Source organism: Cottoperca gobio, chromosome 7, assembly GCF_900634415.1.
Source record: "Cottoperca gobio chromosome 7, fCotGob3.1, whole genome shotgun sequence".
NCBI classification, from domain to species: domain Eukaryota; kingdom Metazoa; phylum Chordata; class Actinopteri; order Perciformes; family Bovichtidae; genus Cottoperca; species Cottoperca gobio.
Window position 1 is genome coordinate 21519021 of NC_041361.1, and position 19744 is coordinate 21538764.

General features: G+C 39.0%; 2 protein-coding genes across 4 annotated transcripts in view; both read left to right on the plus strand.

Moving 5' to 3' along the window:
- Window positions 1-99: 99 nt before the first annotated feature.
- hck (HCK proto-oncogene, Src family tyrosine kinase) lies at window positions 100-16024 on the plus strand. Of its 2 annotated transcripts, none has more exons than XM_029435386.1 (13): window positions 100-425; window positions 6144-6283; window positions 7951-7984; window positions 8661-8760; window positions 8921-9016; window positions 9495-9598; window positions 10279-10428; window positions 10623-10775; window positions 10872-11054; window positions 11391-11467; window positions 12453-12606; window positions 12961-13092; window positions 13721-16024. In XM_029435386.1, the coding sequence occupies exons 2-13, from the start codon at window positions 6152-6154 to the stop codon at window positions 13921-13923; spliced, it is 1518 nt and encodes a 505-aa protein (XP_029291246.1). In that variant the 5' UTR covers window positions 100-425; window positions 6144-6151; the 3' UTR covers window positions 13924-16024. The 2 variants fall into 2 exon arrangements, with proteins under 2 accessions (XP_029291246.1, XP_029291247.1); XM_029435387.1 differs by lacking the exon at window positions 100-425 and adding an exon at window positions 2609-2625.
- A 170-nt stretch (window positions 16025-16194) lies between these two features.
- Window positions 16195-19744, plus strand: part of tm9sf4 (transmembrane 9 superfamily protein member 4) — a 17659-nt gene continuing 14109 nt past the window's right edge. The window contains exons 1-2 of one of the 2 annotated variants that reach the window (XM_029435772.1): window positions 16195-16320; window positions 18653-18763. In XM_029435772.1, coding sequence (XP_029291632.1) covers window positions 16303-16320; window positions 18653-18763 — 129 coding nt within the window. In that variant the 5' untranslated portion in view covers window positions 16195-16302. Of the gene's footprint in view, window positions 16321-16345; window positions 17068-18652; window positions 18764-19744 lie in introns of those variants that run through there. The other variant, XM_029435771.1, reaches the window with a different exon arrangement.

Sequence of the window (19744 nt, forward strand, 5' to 3'; positions counted from 1 at the left end):
AGATCTAAAATATTTTTTTAAAGACCGTGTAGTAACTTTACCATCCACATCTTTTGTTCTGCGTTTTGACGCACATGGCAGCTTTCCTCTCTCCATTCCATCAAAGTACCACTGAAGAAGCAGCTTGGGGGGGGAAGATAGCCGGCTATTTCAGCTAGTGAAACCGAGAGTACGACCGCTGTGAGCTTGTTCCTCTTTTTACAAACTCAGTCAGATGCGCACAGCTCAAACTTACTTGTACAAGCCCAGTGCGCCGAGCTCCGTCGCCCCGTCTGCATCTTCAGCCAAACCATAAGAAAGAAGTACCGTAAAGGGGATGGAACCGACGAAAAAGAAATGAGGAATATTCTTTACACGGTCATCCGAATCTAGAAGAGCACGAACAACCTCAGAAATAACAGTCGAAGTAATTTGGTTGAAGCACGGTAAGTGAACTGTTGTGTGTTTGCTGGTGTGGAAAGGGAGTAGCCAAACTGTCTGAAAGATGACTGAGAAACAACGATAGTCTATGAAGTTAGATATATAGGGGATTGATAGTATGCTTTGATGATCGACAAAATGAAGACATGCAGTTTTACAGGGATGCTCAGTTCAGAAAAGAGGAACTTTAATGAGTTGCAACGAGCAGCGCCTGCAGAAGGTCACTGCACACAGATAATAAGCAGAGGTGTGTGAAAGTGGTCAAAAGTGACGTAAACAAACTTTCATATACATTCAATGAAGTGAGGAGTTTCAAGTATGTACCTTTGTTCAACTCTGCGCGCGTGTGTGAGAGTTATTTTAGACAGTCCATCTCTAGACTAAACCAGAAACTGGTTTCTGTTCTGTTCTGTGTTACTTTCAGCATCTGTACATTAACTTTAATTTTAGATGTTCAGTGGGTTTAACATTGTAGACAGCAATATATCGACATTATACTATTATCATGATATAAGATATTACATTTTGGATGTGGTTATATGGCATAAATGTTGTCTTTACTTGTGTCATGGTGTAAATATTCTGTTAAAGCACCAACAGTCAACACATCAAATATCGTCACAATATCCATATTGAGGTATCTGGTAAAAAATATTGTGATATTTGATTTTCTCCATATCGCCCAGCCGTACCCCAAAAACCTTATAGAACAGATACACTGTAAATATACATTGTAGCTTAGGAAGACGTATGTGTTTGTGCTACTATAAGTGCATCCCTTAAAGACTATTGCGTCACCAGGGAATCTTACACATGTCCTCTGTGTGCGTGAGACATTAGTGGGTTATGTACATGACAGAAATGCCAGTATTCCAACATACTGGTGACCTTTGTTAAACCCCTCACTCAGCATCTATCTTACATTAGTACTGCCGCAGCCACGTCAGTCTGCTTTCTCCCCAAATGTTGTAAAGTAAAGGGTTATTGCAACCCATAATGTTCAAACGAATCAACATTCATGGTTGGTTGCTGGGGTGTGACGAACTTCCTTTATGAAAAACAAAACTATAAGGATGGTATAGTACATGGTCCAATATTTATATTTATTTTAAAATATACATGAACAAAATGTAAGTTATTGCATCCTGACTCTTGAGTTATGGACTCATCTGTATATGAAATGTCAGAAAATAGTGAAAACTGCCCATCAAAGTTTCCTAGGGATAAACAAACAAATAGTCCAAACCTCAGAGATATTACATTTGCATTATATTGTTTTTTAAAAAGTAGTAAATCCTCAGACTTTGAGCAGCTGGAAGCAGATCTTTTTGGGCATTTCTTTCTTGATGATTAATGACGAATAAATTATCAACATAGTTGCAGATTTATTTTCAGTCTCTTTTCTTTCAGCTGTGACCTGATCATTGCCATGCAGATTCCATACAACCCACATTATGTTTGGCGTATTCTGTTTTCCTACCACATGCAGTACATTCCTGCATACCATGCTAATCTATATATAGAGCATACATACTGTGATCCTGCATAAAATGTATGAAACAGTTATAATTATATATGTAAAAATACATAGTATGTTAAAAAAGTGAATATATCGTACAGGATATAAATCTCAGATTTAATGTATCAGCTGTCTGTCAAGTAATATCGATCTTCTTACAACTATTATAGTAGTAATATATGCACAAATAAGGAAGTCTGATGCAGTCATGTCATGCAGTACAAAGTGAGACATGGTAGCATGCTGAGATGGAGACTCTGCAGTCCAGAGTCGTCTTTCTTTTCCTGTTGATAAGTAACTTAATAACAAAGCAGGGGACAAGTAGAAGCTTGGGGCTGTGAGAATATTCTTTCTTTCTTTCTTTCTTTCTTTCTGTCCTTCTGTCTTGTGTCCTGTTTGGTTGCGTGCCAGGCTGGCAGCAGGTGATATTGTTATGGCCCGAGGCAGTCCCAAACAGGCACACACAGCCTGGCAGCCTTTTTACAGCCCACAAAATGTACATCTGTGTAAAAAAAGAAATCACTCCTCATAACAGAACACAGATGAATTATTCCTGTCTTCTGTCTGTTGATAGAGCCTCTTACGCGTTAAACTCTGCATAAAACTTATGCGTTTTCTTCATAGATAATCATTTATCGTCAAGTCAAGAACTGCCCTGGCCGGGTACCTGCCTGCTGCTTGGACAGGTGGGTGCAGATGAAGAGCATCAATGCAGCCTTGTTATCCACACATCCTGGAAGCTTGTGCTGAATGTGTCGGCCTGTCTTCTACTAGATTTATGGCGACACAGCCTCATGTTTTTCACTGCTACTTATTTGCATGGTATGATATAGTTTGATAATTATGAATTGGGCCTTTATACCAACACAACTGTTACAGTATGATAGAAGGGACAGTTTTACTTTCATTAGTGTTTTGGAGCGGTACTCATAATTCAATGTTGCATTATCTTGTAATTACCAAGTGGCACCTTCCGGGTCTGAGATGGTGATGTCAATGCGGAATTAATGACCAGCAGGCCACTGGATGCCAAAAGAAGTCTGATTGTATAGAAGTCTATGAGAAAACGACTTATCACTTGATTTATTACCTCAGTAAACAATTTCCTAATGAGTTTATGGTCTCAACCTCTAGTTATAAGTCTTCTCCAATACAGCATGGTGTTCATTTAGTAAATGATGGTCCTATTGGTCCTCAACATGACTTAATTCCTCTGACTGGAGGTATGGAGCAAAAGAAAAAATTATGTTAAAGTAGTTAACTTTTATTCATGTCGGCCCCACTGCCATGAAAGGTCTATTTTTAAGGACCTTGTGACGAGGAGAAACAGAAGCACAGAACTGAAACTGTCAGCATGGTCAGTGAGGGGTGGAGTTGGCTAAGAAACATTATTTTACCATCTTAGCATCCATTTTCTTAAAATCAAGTATTTTTGATATACAAACTAATTTGTGGACCTTCATTTGTAATAAAGCCAAACCTTTTTTTCTTTCTGCTTCATTGGGGTAGCCTGATCACAATTCATTCCTAAAATCATTGAGAAAATAGTTTTTTTTTGTATAGCTGTTGACAGTATTTTCTCATTTATTGAGTGATAAAAAGAAATCTCCCAAATTCCGTCCCTTTGACTCTAATATGTCAACAAATTGAAACAAGAATTTTGAACCTGGCTTCATCCAATGTCAGAATTCTGTTTCTAAAATGTATGAAAATGAGCACATATGTATGTCTTATTTGCATATTTTAACATACCATTTCAGAAAAGTAATTGTCTTAATGTAATGTATGGACTGGGGAAGTTTCATGGTGCTATCGATTTAGGTGCTACATAAATTTCCCTCGGGATGAATAAAGCATCTATTTATCTATCTATCAGTTGAAGACTAGATATTTACTGAAGAACCTGTCATGACTCTGGATTTGTGTTCCTTTGTGTGGTTTCCCGCCATAGTCAGCGTCTGCCCCGCCCCTGATTGTTTCCACCTGTTCCCACTCACCTCTTGTATAAATAGTCCTGTCGCCCCTTGTCTTGTGCCAGTTGGTCTGGTCATATCCTTGTGAGAGCATGTGCATGAAGTGTGCTTTTCAGAGAAATTTGTATATCCTCCTTGTGAGAGTTTTTAGTCGTTTGTCGTTTTTGGAAGTAAAGTTTTGTTTATTCTAGACTTTACCCTTGTGTCTGAAGTCATGCAATTGAGTCTTCCTTCCCTGTGTCTGAGTCGTAACAGAACCGATCAAGACATGCTTGCTGAAACATTTATGGTTTTGTCACTGATGGTGTTTCCCGCGCTTATGATTTGAAAAAGTATCTACTGAGGGTATCCACGGTGACATGTGACCTCTACGATCATAGCGGATCTGTTTGCATGGTAACAGGGCTCAGGATAAACATGTGCTTCTGTGAGCTGAAGAGAGGTGGGGGACACAGAGTAACTCTCTCTTCTGTCCTCTCCAACATGTGCTGCCGTCTCCCGTCACACACTCCTTCTTTGTTCTCGCTCCTGTTGTACCTTGTTCCGGATAACTGCGGGTCACATTTACATGCAGATACACATCATCAGATGCAGTACGATTAAAAAGAGAAAACTAAGTATTCCCTAGATGTAATGGATGAATAAGGGGCCTTGTGTGGAAACATTTGTATTGTAAAGTTAGACAGAAAGATGTAGCAGTGTTTATTCTTGGAAGATCTTTATCTATCTATCTATCTAACTAACTAACTAACTAACTGTTATTGCAGGTGGCCAACAGCTGTAACAACTATTAAATCAGAATAAACTCCAGAACTGTAGAGATTGCAGAAGAGTCCCTAAAGTCATAGAGCCGTAGTCATCCGGTAAACTGAACGTATGGAAGGAAGAGTATAGGGCCAGGTATAAGGGGGGTGAGAGGAGGAAGGTGTTTTTTTTTTTTATGTTGCATTTGGAGAATAAAGTCAAAATGTAGAGAGTAAAGTGGAACTTTTTAGTATATGCGCTTACACTAGTAGTTTGATTATTCTCCAAAGTTTGACTTTAGTCCTGAAATGTCAAGTTTACTTTGGACATTTCTGCTTTATTCTCAATATGTCGACATTATTCTCGATATTTCAACTTTAAATCTTCCTTCTCTCCTTGTTTTCCTTATGCCTGTCCCTGATACTCCTCCATATAACTGACTGTGTCATAAGTCTTCTTAGTCGAGAGAGCGAGAGGGAGAGAATCCATTTTTTAAGTCTGATCTTCTCTCCTGTGTTTATGACTTTTCCATTTAAATTTGGAAGAAAATGATATATAATTATATATGTTATATATAACAAATGAGCATAACAGCATGTTTAATATTTACTTAAAGGTACCCCTTATTATTTTTTAAGACTGGTTATTTTATAGTCACGTAAATTTCAAATTTGCAGATATGACACTAAATGTATACAGATTAGGGCTGTGCACAGGCTTTATCAAAAAAGATAATCTGTTATTACATTGAGGGTTAGATCCATATCCTTCAGATAACCTGAACTTTAATTTATTCTGGATTTTTAATGCCACGATCATGCCATAAATAATGACAACCCTCCTTTATCAAGAACGTTGTTAACCATAGAAATATATATTTTGACTGATATTTACAGTGTTTGTAGTCCACAGTATCTTACTTTGTGCAGTAATCTATTCATCAGTTGTTTTTTTTAATTATTCTATCCCTCAAGCTTTTTGTTAAGAAAACACCTTTAATACCAGTATTAATATTGCAAAGATATGGTGCATGAATGATTCTTCTTATCCACAGTAAGGTTCACTTCTGATAGTGTTTGCTACATAATATTTGACTTGCATGGTGCCCCTTGTACTATTTAAAGGTCATTTCATTCTTTAATTGTTCATTTATTAAACTGGTGATGCTCTTGTTGAGGATTTGGTGTTGTGCAGCCGTGAGCCTTGAAGTTCAGGATGTGTGCTAGTAATACAACAGTGACTCTTGAAAGTGACAAATGAGTTACAGGAAAATCATTTCATAAAAGCTATTTGTTTTACATAAAACCCCCTGTTCTTACACTGCATACTGTGTTCAGGGTGTGACCGTCAATAATAATGTTGATTCAGTCAAGTCACTCTTGGGCTGGAAGAACGAGGCCTAGTACATCTCACATCCCAACGATGGTGTCTGCTTGTATCCACATCCTTCATGTCTTGCTGTTTCTTCTTCTGTTGTCCTCCTGCAGAAAGTACCATGGGCTGTGTGGGCTCAAAAAAGGAGCAGGAGCCTCTCAGCAAAGGGACGGGTAACGACGACCTTCAGAACCGCGCACAGACAGCCCATTATGTCAAAGACCCCACCGCAGGAAGGGCCGGGATCAAAGCTGTAAGCAGTAATGTTGTGACGGATAGAAATCTGAGTAAAAGTAACCAGCTGCTGTTTATTACACGGCGAGCAACAACGCACATAGAGAAGTAATAATTAAAACTTCCCTAACTAATGCCCTATTCTAATGCAACCTGGTGGGAGTATTCAGATCCCTTAAAGTACCAATACAACAGTGTAACATACTTGTATTTTGTGTTTCTACAAGAACGCACATTCTTCTTCTCGTTCTGTACGTTTGAATATATCCGTATTCATTGTGTGTCTGAAATGCTCCGTTTGAGCGCCTGTCTCTTTAAGCCCCCCTCCTGAAAAAGCCCAGTCTGCTCTGATTGGTCAGTGTTTTCAGATCTTCCGTATCTGCGCTCTCTGCGTCAGTTCACCATCATTGCAGCCTGGGAATGACTGAAACGGCACTAAAGCGGCACTTTCTGCTTATATTTTGTATAGTTGTGACGTCAAAACCTTGTTTAAAGGCACAGTTTCTGAATACGGGTGTTGTGCATTTCACTGTGGATTTAGAATTTTTACACTTTCACAGTATTTATATAGCACCTAGACCCTTTTTATAATAAATAAAAATACATGTAAACCTCTCTTTTCACAATATGGAACCTTTAATATAATACAAGTAAAAGTACTTGTTTACTTTTTTTTTGCAAATAAAAGTGCTTAAATAAAACATGAGGAAGATCAAGGGTGTCAATTGCAGAAGCAGTAAAAGTATGACAAGGTACAGAAGAGTGTCAGAGGGTAGATGCTCACATATACTCTGTTTCTGGGCCTTGTTTGCATACTGGCCAGACTTTGATCTGTGCCAGTAGCTGCTGCGTTTTAACTGTGGTTCCTCTGGCCACTGCTTCTTGTGTGCTGACTGTGACTCTCTTTCACCCTCAGTGAAGAAAGAGGAAGTGAAGGAAGCAGAGCACTCAGGCAGGGGACCTATGATCAAAACTTGAATATTAGGCAACACCTTCGCTCAACACACACACACAGAATAAATTGTGTTATCTCTCAGATGTCTAAATTTACAGATGACTGTCTGGCTGGCTGGTCTCTTCATAGTTCAGCTCATTATACCTTGTGCTAATCTTGCACTATATTAAAAAGCAAACTGTTTCTGGTATAAAGAAGACCCACTACCAACCTTAAGTTAACTGCCGACAACATCAACACGTTGATAAGAAGAAAGTCCTTCCTTCCTCCTTTCCTTTCGAATCTTTGTTTTCTGTGCAATTGCTTGAACTTAGCTACAGTTGGGTCTCAACTTGACTGATAAATGTGCTCTTTAAAAGTTTTAATACGTGGAACTATGATGGATAATTTTCTTGAAATGTAATCTTGATTTGCTTTGGTACTTAATACATCGAGACAACAAAGAACAGTCCCGCTTTCGACAATCTTTCCCACTGCAATGACAAAGTAAAGTGTTGACTCAACTGATAAACATTATGTCAGATACACAGTAAGATTGTTTAAAGCTGTGCTAATTAATATTTTTATTTTAGAAAAGGAAAGGAAAAATACATGTGACGTGAAAGGGATTGCTTGAATGGGAATGTCATTTTTAGGAGAAAAAATCAACAAAAAAGGGGGGAATGATTTTTTTGGACGGAATTGACCTCCTAACCTTATACCACCATATGTCTCTGTCTTTCTCTCAACAGAGCAAAGTACCATCCAATGCAAACTCTTCAGACGGTGAGTCACCATCTTTATATTGCAAACCTGAAGCACCTGTACTTGATGCTTGCACCTAGATGTTATAGTAAAGTAACTGTGTTGTTGGTGGACTCTATGGTAAGAATTGACTGACCTTAGTGGTTCTTAGTGGCTGACATTAATAGTTACTTTACTGTAACATCTAGGTCAGTGCTCGTTAGATGCAAAGAGGAAGTAGAGTGAGAGCACAGAGCGAAAGCCGCAACCCCCCCCCCCCCTAACGACCAGCCCTACTGCTATTATTATCAAGCAGCCAAGGAAGTCAGTTACATAGTCAAAGTACAGGAAACCCAATATAGATGTGGTTCAGACTTTAAATGCAGTGAGTCCACTAAAACAACAACATGCACAGATACTCAGTCAAGTGCACTCTCTTACTCTCACATACACACTCTGACATGTGATGTTGGGTGCAAACCTCATAAAGAAAATGTCGACTTTTCCCCAGCCAAGAACACCAGGCTTGGTTTCAGCTCCATAGTCATTTCTAAGTTTATCCAAGTGGGTTACAAGACAAGTACAAAGATGTTTTCTCAGGCCATCATTTCTCAGCATGCAATTGTTCAGAAAGTAAAACACGCTTGCAGCTTTCACATTGCATATTAAGACCACAATGTAGCAAAATTAAGCTTCTCTTCTTTTCCCGGACATGCAGCTGAAGGAGAGAGTATCGCCATGGCACTGTACGACTATGAGGCCATTCATGAAGCTGACCTTGGCTTCAAGAAGGGAGATAAACTCAGAATCTTAGAGGAGTAAGTATCAACAGTGGGAAAGATCAGATATTCTTTGTTGCTTCAGATATATACGAATAATAATATAATAAATAATGTTGTTTTTGGACTTGTGAAGCACGTGGTTTGTCATAAGAAATATTCACACTTCGTGTGTCTTTGTGTCTCTCCCTCTCTGCAGATCGGGGGAGTGGTGGAAAGCAATGCTAATCAGCTCAGGTCAGGAAGGCTTCATCCCCTGTAATTATGTGGCCAAAGACACTCTGGAGGCTGAGGAGTAAGTGTACTCACATTAATAACACATTTATATGCATTATCCAGGGTGTTCTCACTCCCGACTCGTCAAATATGGTATCTACGTTTAGTGGCCCAACACATCAAACTGTGACACTCACTAAGTCCTGCTGTGTAAGTTTTGCAAGTGCAGTGCTGCTTCTAGTGGCCGTAGTAATTATGACGGGAGTGAAAGAGGAATTCACGTAACGCATAGAAAGGAGGTCATGGTGAATGTTTCAGTCCCACAAGACCAAAGTTCTGGTCCCATGTGAAACCAAAAGTGAACGTTGACTTAATATCAACATACGTAAGTGACTTAACTTATTACGTCACATACGTAACTTCACTTTTACGTAGCTTCTCACAGAGTGGAAATGAACAAGAGAACAAAACACACCGTATGAATGGAAAATGAAGGCTTGCATAGGAAGAGCCGTTGAGAGGTTTCTGTACTAACTGATCTGTTTCCTGTTGTTGAGGTGGTTCTTTAAGGGCGTGAGCAGGAAAGATGCTGAGAGGCAGCTGCTGGCCTCTGGGAACAGAGTGGGGTCCTACATGATCCGAGACAGTGAGACCACCCAGGGTGAGTAGAAGACATTCCAAAACAGATTATGTGTCCTATAGTGGATCAGTCTATAGTGAAGTCATAATGAGAAATTATTGACAAATAACATCATACTGAGGTTAACATACATTGGACATTAAAGATGCTATTATTAATATGCTTCTATTAACAGTGGAAGGGTTGACTGAGTGTATATAAGGGGAATGGGGTCGCTCCTAGTGAAGGACGGATAATTATAACCCGACTCTGCACTTCCCTTCAGTCCTTTTTATCTTCGTTTAACGTACTGTTTTGTTGTTTTTGGTCCACAACTGGTTTGGTTCGCTCTCAGTGCTGTTGTTTGAAGACGCAGCTATTTTCAGCAAAAAAAAATGAACCCACCCAACTAAAGAGTTGTTAGACACCAAAGCAGAGCTAAAGTTACACTGAATATTGGACTTATGGGAAATGTATGAAATGTGTTTTTGGAGCTTTACCAATAGAGTAAAAGTCACGATTTCTTGGCCTCCGTTGCTTTAATTTGAATTAGAATAAACATTTTTGGGACATACTGACATACAGAAAAAAAGATTCAAAAAGGTTGAATCATCTAAAAAAATATAAGCTGGTATCAGTGAAAAAAATATTGGCATCAGCATTTTAAAAAATCCCCTATGGGTCACATGGTTACTACTGTTTTTGTTTCACTTCTACCACAGGCAGCTACTCTCTGTCTGTCAGGGACGGGGATGTCAGGTCCGGTGACACCGTCAAACATTACAAGATCCGTACACTGGACAACGGAGGATTCTACATCTCTCCCCGTAACACCTTCATCACCCTGCAGGAGCTGGTCAGCCACTACAAGAGTGAGTTCACTGCTGTCAGAATTCAGACTTGTCTCCAGACACTTTGAATGATTGCACTACCTCACTGCTGTGTGTTTTAGTACACTAGTTCAGTAATTGTGGCTTGTCAATAAAATAGTGATGAAGGGAGCAAAACATGCTGCTGATAGTAATGCACAGCACACTCTACTGGCTGACTTTAATACCTCTTCCAGAGCAGGGAGATGGCCTCTGCCAAACCCTCACCAACCCGTGTTTGAGCCTCAAACCTGAGAAACCGTGGGAGAAAGACGCCTGGGAAATCCCAAGATCATCACTCAAACTGGAGAAGAAGCTTGGTGCTGGCCAGTTTGGAGAAGTCTGGCTGGGTGAGATAGAGCTGAATCATTGTGACATCCACTTATTGATGGAGATGGGAAGGTTGAAATTCCTTTTTCTAATTCCAATTATTGCTTTGCTTTCAGCTACATACAACAAACACACCAAGGTAGCAGTGAAGACCATGAAGCCTGGCACCATGTCAGTGGAAGCCTTCATGGGTGAGGCCAACCTGATGAAAAGTCTACAGCACGACAAGCTGGTCCGACTCAATGCTGTGGTCAGCAAGGAGGAGCCGATCTATATCATCACTGAGTTCATGGAGAAAGGTGTGTGTGTGTGTGTGTGTGTGTGTGTGTGTGCAAATATTAGTTTTTTCCCCCCAAACCTTTGTATAGAAAGCTTATAAAATATCTACATCATATTACGATAAAACACAATTTAACTGTTGGGGGAAAAGGGGGGTTGTGTAGAGGAACTAAAATAATCAGTAATTATTATTTTTTCATCATTTGTTGAAAGTAATGAATAAACAGTTGCAATACTTAGATATGCGTGTAAAGGATAGTGATAGGGTTTCTTTTGCACTGCGAGGTCACTGATATTTTGCATGTTGAACTTTACATTTAGCATGTGTTTGTTAATGTGTTCATGTGTTCCTACAGGTAGTTTATTAGACTTCTTAAAGAGTGATGAGGGCAACCGTCTCCAGCTCCCCAAGCTCATCGACTTCTCTGCCCAGGTAAGATTCATTCAGTCACATTTTAGCGTAAGACAGCTTTCCTGACCAGATCCTCGCGGTGTTCGGTTCAACAAAGCTTTCAAACTGTGTTCTTCCATACCGGACTGTCTACACCAGCAAGGAAACAAGAGTTGATGCTTTGTTTGTATGGTGATCGCAAGAAAAACACTGGCACTTTATCCAGGTTGAAATAATGCTGAAAAATAGATGGCTAACTGAACAAGGAAACACAGTGTTGTTAATGTGAAGCACCTTAAATGACTCTTAGCTGATCTGAATCAGCTGCAGAGCCAAAGAAGGAAACATATCCAACCTTACAAAGTGAAGCCATGTGGTTCCTTGACAAAACAAAACCCCAATTTTTCTGAGCTTTTTTTTATCGGAAATTTGCGACTTTATAAATCTCAGAGATATATTCATGTTTTTTTCTCGAAAATGTACAACTTTAAACTCGGAAATTCTGAGTTCTTTCCCCGAATATTACCCCTCTCCCCCGGCTCCATAGTTTATTTAATATTTGACCTACAACAGACCTAATATGCCGTCAACGTCATAGATGTATAGAAAGGAAAATCAAAAATAAATGTATTTAAAATGTTGTCAAAAGCTGACATTGCGTGTTGTACAGTCACATCTCTTTCTGAGCATTTACTTTATACTAGAGGTTAGTGTGACACAATGATTTTCCATCATTTTAATTTAAGAACTGGGGATACAAGTAATAAAGTTAATTAAGACAATGCTAACATGCAGGAGGGAAAAGGTTTGATCTCACTGTTATGTTATATACATGTGTAAATAAGTCCTCAGACAAATGACCTTTTATACAAAGTTTGTTATATACTGTATATCGTAGAGAGAACATGGAAGTGATTGTTCTTAAAAAGGAAATGCTGCTAACGTGGAAGCATCAATTTCATCGCTGGTGACATTTGCTATTGGGAACTATGTTTTGGTTCTTTTAAACTGACTTGTTTGTCTCTAGATTGCAGAGGGCATGGCCTACATTGAGCAGAGGAACTACATTCACAGAGACCTGAGAGCTGCCAACATCCTGGTCAATAAGGCTCTAGTGTGCAAAATTGCTGACTTTGGCCTCGCTCGTATCATTGAAGACAACGAGTACACAGCCAGGGAAGGTACAACGCAACATCTACCGTCACATGTTGTGTAGCTGCGTGTCATCAGCAGAAGTGATTCCCTCAGAACAAAGAAAGGGGAGGGGTCAAGGTTTCATCAGTTCAGGGGATTTTAGGGGAAAATTACTTTGTGTCAGCAACATGTCAAATGACAACATGATTGACAAAAACAGTAGGGGGTGAAGACGAAAGGCTTACTGTTACTGAGCCAGAGGATATAAGAGTTTGAGAAGATGTGTGACCAGCATGACACTTCTCAGCAGTGTCTTGAGGAGCCAGCTAATGTACAGTGGCAATAACAATTTTGACATTACTTCAAATGTTGACTGGTTTTCAATTGTCCCCTATAACCAGGAGCAAAATTCCCCATCAAATGGACAGCCCCTGAGGCCATCAACTACGGCTCTTTCACCATCAAATCGGACGTCTGGTCCTTTGGCATCTTGCTGACTGAGATTATCAGCTATGGACGCACACCATACCCAGGTAAGTGGTTCAACATTGATAGAAGCTAGTTAGTATTTGCCAGAATGCCTCTGAAGAGCCTTGCTCCTGCAGTTAGCACACAAAGTGTAGTGTGCAATGTGCACGGCCCAGAACAGGAAACCTCTGCAGGTTAATAACCCAAAGGATATTAAAAGACAATACCCCCCCCAGCCACAGCCTGTTCACCCTGCTGCCATCTGCCGTGAGAGAGAGAATTATCTGCTGCTGTACCAGCATACTAAAGACACACGCTTCCATAAAAAATTGGGTTTTTTGGTTCCTTATTTCCTTGTGCAACCCTGTGTTCTACAATTACGATAAATTAACCATGAACATTTAGCCAAAGTTGTAGTCCTATTTCCACACCTAAACTCAGCCCATTAACTGTCTTGGCTTTTGAAAATGAGAGATAGTGGGAAGATAATGCCATGCTGTAATGTGAAATTGGATGTTATTAAAGATGAGAGGCAGAATGGAAACGCTTCACAAAGAGATATGTTGGTCAACTGACCAACTGACCAACATTGCGTCCCAGCCCAAGTCATTCAATGCCAGCCCATGAGCCCATTTATTTTTAGTTTGTGGTTCTGCTGCCTCTCTTAACCAAATCACATGCTCTTGTTTTAAGGGATGACCAACCCAGAAGTGATCCGTTCCCTGGAGAAGGACTACCGGATGAAGCGCCTGGACACCTGTCCCACCGAACTCTATGAAATCATGCTGGAGTGCTGGAAGAACAAGTCTGAGGAGCGTCCCACCTTTGAATACCTGCAGAGTGTCCTGGAGGATTTCTATACAGCCACAGAGAGCCAGTATCAGCAGCAGCCATGAGACTAAACGACCCCAGACATGTTTTCTCTTATAGTAATGTTCTTTTCATACTCAACAGCAAGTCCAGTTTCTACCTGCAGCAGTGCAATTCAGAACACACACTTGTTCTCTCTTTACCATTGTCTCTCCATCTATCTCTATTTCTCTTTCACACACACATAATGCATTGTAACAAGGGACTGTACAGTCATTATTGGGGAGGGTTAGAACTCTATAAACTATATTATTAGGAAGTTACACTTCCTAACATTGTTTAATACTTTCATTGGGCCCTCTTCCCTTTGAATGAGAACATTTGAAAGTAATATAACCACAGAAGAGACATTCAGGAATGCAAAATATAGAAACGATATATATATATATACAGTAATTATTATTATTATTATTATTATTATTATTACATTATGAGAACATAATCCTACCTCATTAGGTCAGAGACACAGCACAACAGACGCTGTCTGATGATGTTCTGAAGGCTTGGTTACAGGCTAACATGAACACAGCTGCATCAGCTCCACTGGATATTTATCTTAACAAAACTGACCATAAATCATCTGGATGCACATTGTTTCCTTCACAGACATCAACAAGGCATTCCATTGCATTTTACAGTTGAATATTAATGAAAAATATATGTAAATAAATAAAATGATTTAATTTAATTAAAAAAAACGTTTAAATACACAAGTAAATAAAAACGTAAAACACAAAAACTGCTGGTATGAATAAGCAACATAGACAAATAAAACAAAAATTGTAAAAGCTACATTAATGTTAAGAATTTTAAAATACACCAAAAGAAATAATAATAATATATATACATATACAATAATAAAACAAATGTGGCCCTTCACTTTGCTGTAAAGAATTCGGACTACTTTTTCCTAAATAAATTAAATAAATAGCCATCCCACTTTTCTACCCTCACCCCTCTTATAATGTTTGTACAGTCCCTACCATTGGAAGAGCTTTGAAGGTGTTTTACATAACATGTACATTATGTAGGAGGCTGTATACCATGACTGTCTCACACACAACATTCAATTTTACACAAGTATAAATATATGGCCATATTCGCAAACAAACGAGGCCACCTGAAAGCAGTCGCATGGAAAAGACTGGATTTAGTTGTTATGCTCCACCACACATTGTGCATCCATCAAAGTAACAGATGTTAATGGTGAAATATGGGTTGATGTCAACAACTCAGTAAGCAAAGCTGTGACTGTCCACTCCCCTCCTGTTAAACGTACAGTGTTTTACATTGTGAAAGGAGAGTGTGGACTTTACAAAGTGCAAATGATACTGTATGGCATACATATGCTTAAATCTTCTATTTATATTCCATAGATATGTTCCACTATGCTGTGGATTGTTTTAGCATTACTCCCTTTATTGTGCCTTTTTCAGCGGTTTCTTTTCTTTCAAACATTTATAATATATTCCACACGCTCTGTGTATACTGTACAAGGTGTATACAATTAAATACAATTATTTAGGAATAGCGTTTAATGTGAAGCCATAATAACTGATTATGCTTCTTGATTCTTGTGGCCCATTAAACTTGTATTTTTGTTTTGGGGAACAATGAAATGAAAAAATCTTTTGGCCTTCTTTTTTTCTGTGTGAAAAAAATAATTTATTTGTGCAAATGGTACTGAACATTAGTGTATCTTGAATGATCTTTCCAAAAGTCTATCATTTCTATAATCTTTTAGTGAAAGACTAATTGTAGGCCTACTTTACTCTTTTTTTTCTACACTGTTTGGATAATGTGATTCTTGTAATGTTGGAATGTGTTAAATTAACCAAAATCCTAAAATTTCAAAGGGAATATTTTCAAGTATCTAAAATGTTGTAATTTCATGATTGGTATTCATTTAGAGAAAATTGTGAGAAACAATATCTGTGAGAAGTTTTCTATGGAACGCTGATATAGAGATATGATGTGTGACAATATTGAATCAATGCCCAGCACTGTATATCTATTCATAGGGATACTAATGTTCTTGTGTCTTTATCCATATTAAACTATTTGCATATGTTGTTAGATGCTTGGTACTGTGGGGTATTTTCAAATAAATTGTTTTATAAACATTTATCTACTTTTGTTTTACTATCTACATTTGTGTACACACTGTTTTACATTCATTGTGCTTGTTTGTAGGCATGACTAATATTAGACTAACACTTTCTTTAACAAATTAGAAATGACTATCTATATATATCAGTAGTCGTTCAATTTATTATTTCCGTGAGTTTAGAGATTACGCCGCTGTTACTGCTATCGAGGTGAGCAGGGGCGTGTCAAATAATAAAGAAATGAATTAATCAAAAACCACAGTACTTCCGCGACGTCACTAATGACACGTATTCAAAATGGCGGCCGCGGCTATGGTAAGTGGAAAAGCAAACTATTTTTCTTCAAACTCGCTCATACTGTCTTCCAAAATGAATTCAAATGAATGAAATTGTTTCACAGTAGATTTCTAACTTAGTTGATAAATAATATTTCGACATTAACTACGTACGGATTTACTGGAGTTCGTTGCCGTTTCCATGTTGGCGATTTTGCTAACTGCTTGCTGTAGTTAGCTAGCTATCGTTACCTAGCTTAACTGTCAGTGAGCGTTGGCTCAAAACATTGATTTGTACCATTTGTCTGGTATATTAAACTGTACTGACAGAGTAAAAATGGCTATGTACTCGATTGTTGGACTGTCATTTGCTGTACAACCTAGAGGAATCAGCTAGCCGAACTTTGGCTTAACATTAGCCGTTAGCAGCTCTGCTCTGCAGCGTCAGTTTGAGGTTGTTGTCGGTGTACTTAACAGCGCTGAAAGATTTCAAGATGACAGCAGCTAAGGGCTACAAAAGACAAAGATAATGCGAACTATGACCGTCTATGTTATTTAACTGTATTGGGTGCGTTTGATAACATGAATATCGTTAATGTCAGAAGCCACGCTTGCTAACTTCACCATAACTCAGAATGCCTCTAAAATTAATAAGCATGCTTCCATGGGCTTGTTCATCATCTATTGTGTTCCGGTGTTGAATCACACGCTTTTGAAATTGAACAATAGTAGATTGCTCTTTAATGTTAAAATGAAAGCCTGTGTCTTAAAGACAAAAACAATTACGGTAAGTACCATCTTTTTTTTCTTTTTATTTTCTCTCTGTCTCTGTCTCTCTCGTAATTATTTAGTAGTGGCATCAATGTCAACTACAGTCATAACTTTGTTTGGATAGGCAGGTGTGTAGCTTTTCACATCTTGCATTGCAGTTTTCTCCCCACCATTCGACTGTTAAAGCTCTGTCGAGTTGAAAGAGTTCTGCTAATAAGGGCTAATGTGGTTCAGCAGGTGGTAGGGGTCTTCCGGGCTTTGTGTTTGGGATGTCTATTCGGGAAAAAATTATCGTTCTCTCCCTAGTATCAGTTTTCGTGCTCCATGCAGCCAGTAGGCATGACGAGAACTATGTCCCACCTTGTGAGAAACAAAAGTTTATATCATGTGAGTTTTTTTTCTTCTCTTTGGCTCTGTGCCATTAAGCTGCCACTGCGGAATCACCTGGGCAACAGTTGTATGCATTCTCATCTCATCTTTGGAACCCTGCAGCTCCCTCAGTGTCCAACAGGCCTGTGTGACTGAGCATCTGCACAGATTTAATCTCATAATGGTCTGCTCCTGTCAGATTTACAGCTGGGCCATGGAATAAAAGAAAACCTCCATACTGTGTTCTGGGGAATATAAAGTGACTAGATATTCCTATATCCTTCCCCTGATATGGAATGTTGCTTTGTCGAGATGATGTAGTATTTTATGTAGGTGCTTTATATAAAAGATAGCTGATGTGTATTGACTTGAAAGTACATTACTTGTATTGTATCTAAAATGACATCTAAAATGTCAATAAAATGAATAATAGTGAAGTTTAGAAAGAATGAAGAGGAGTTTTTCTCCCAGTCCCCTGTCTTCCTCCCTCTGATGATATTGTTCACTTTCTGCAGGTAGGGCTGTTAGAGGGAGGAGGGGCTGGGTTGTCTCAGCCAGCTGCTTCACACATTTTAAGATATGTGAATATCTTCAATATTTAAAAATATTGAGCTAGTGCGCTGAGAGACTGCTGCCAGAGCATGATACCCCACCTGGTTGAACAGGTGTATTGCAATGGTGTTATTGCACTTACGAGTGTAGTTGGACCACGACACAGAGCAGATTACATTACATTACAGTTAATTTAGCAGACGCTCTTATCCACCCAGGCCACATCACCACCGCTGAGCTCCTGCCTCACCCTAAATACACCAACACTTCTTACCTTATCAATACTAAGGTCTTTAATACATTTAGCCCCATGCCCGTTTAATACGGGGTTTCGGTACCCGCCCTTGGTGTGTATACTGTTACATCCTGAAAGGAAATTGTCGAGAAGTATTTTGAGGTTTGTTCGGCCTGAAGGAGTTCTGTGAAAGAGATTTGAAGCACTCTGCGTTAAATGCGGTCCTTCCTCGCTTTCTCTTATAACTTGAAGCTCATCGTGGTCAAACATTTACAAATGTACATTATTTGTAATAAGTCTTATGTTGCATTATGTAATAACTTCATGTTTTAGAATGTTTTTGTCTTGCATACACTCACACAATGATTTGTATCTGTAAAATCTCATAATGTACACATAGGATGTAGCCTAGTGTTTGAAATAGTTGGTGGTGTCTGTGTTGCAGGAGACGTGGTGGGCCTTACTGCTGCTGTCCCTGTTGCCTGCCGTCAAGCCTTTCTATGTTCCTGGAGTCGCTCCCCGGGACTTCCATGAGGGTGACACAGTAGATCTTAAGGTAAGGCTAAAATTAATTTCATCAACAGCTCATTATATATTAGCAGGAACATTGTGATGTGTTTGTTCAGTTGCCTTACTTGATGAAGGTCCTGCAGTGTCCACCTCACAACCAAAAACATGGATATTAAGTTGCTTTCACTTCTGCAGTTTAGTTCATTTGATCCAAACCAAGGAATAAAATGGTGCATCGCTGCCTCCTTAGTTTTGCTCCGTTTCATGTTTCCACTGACTTGTTACCAACAAGCCAAGAGCTGTATGCATGAAAATGTACGGACTAATAGGTAACTCATTGATCGGACATGTACTCATGTGGGAAAGTAAAGTTCTGGATACTGACCGCTGCATTTCACTCCCTTCGTTATTGAGGAACTGCCAAGATACACGGAGTAGCACACACTCGCATAACCTCTGTTTTAACCCCTGTTAGCTCTAGTTGAGCAGAAAAAAATAATTTCATAGAATCTTACCATGATAGCCAAAATATCTTGTATTATTAAATAAATTGCGTATACAGATCGTTTGACAGTTCCCATGATCGGATTAGGACTTGTAATAGTAGTTTAGAACTTGAATTCATGCTAACATCAAATATCTATTATGACCAATTCCTTTTGTTGGTCTACCTTTTTTTATCACAACAAAAACAAACTCCACCAGAGTATCATTGGTGGACCTGAAAAAGTGGGCCTCAGTACAGATCAAATAAAATGTATTTATACAGCCCAATATCACAAATGATACATTTGTCTCAGTGTGCTTTACAGTCTGTACAGGTTACGACACCCTCTGTCCTTAGACCCTCGCATCGCACAAGGAAAAACTTCCTAAAAGAAACCCCATAATTAAAGGGGGAAAATGGAAGAAACCTCAGGGAGAGCAACTGAGGAGGGATCCCTCTCCCAGGACGGACAGACGTGCAATAGATGTCGTGTGTACAGGATAAACAACATAGTACAAATACAACATTTGACAGAAATTA

Excerpts from the sequence above, each read along its gene's own strand:
- hck (XM_029435386.1), top strand. The coding sequence starts at position 6,152 with ATGGGCTGTGTGGGCTCAAAAAAGGAGCAGGAGCCTCTCAGCAAAGGG. Across the intron at positions 9,599-10,278 it reads AGACAGTGAGACCACCCAGG|GCAGCTACTCTCTGTCTGTC; the intron begins GTGAGTAGAAGA and ends CTTCTACCACAG. Across the intron at positions 11,055-11,390 it reads CACTGAGTTCATGGAGAAAG|GTAGTTTATTAGACTTCTTA; the intron begins GTGTGTGTGTGT and ends GTGTTCCTACAG.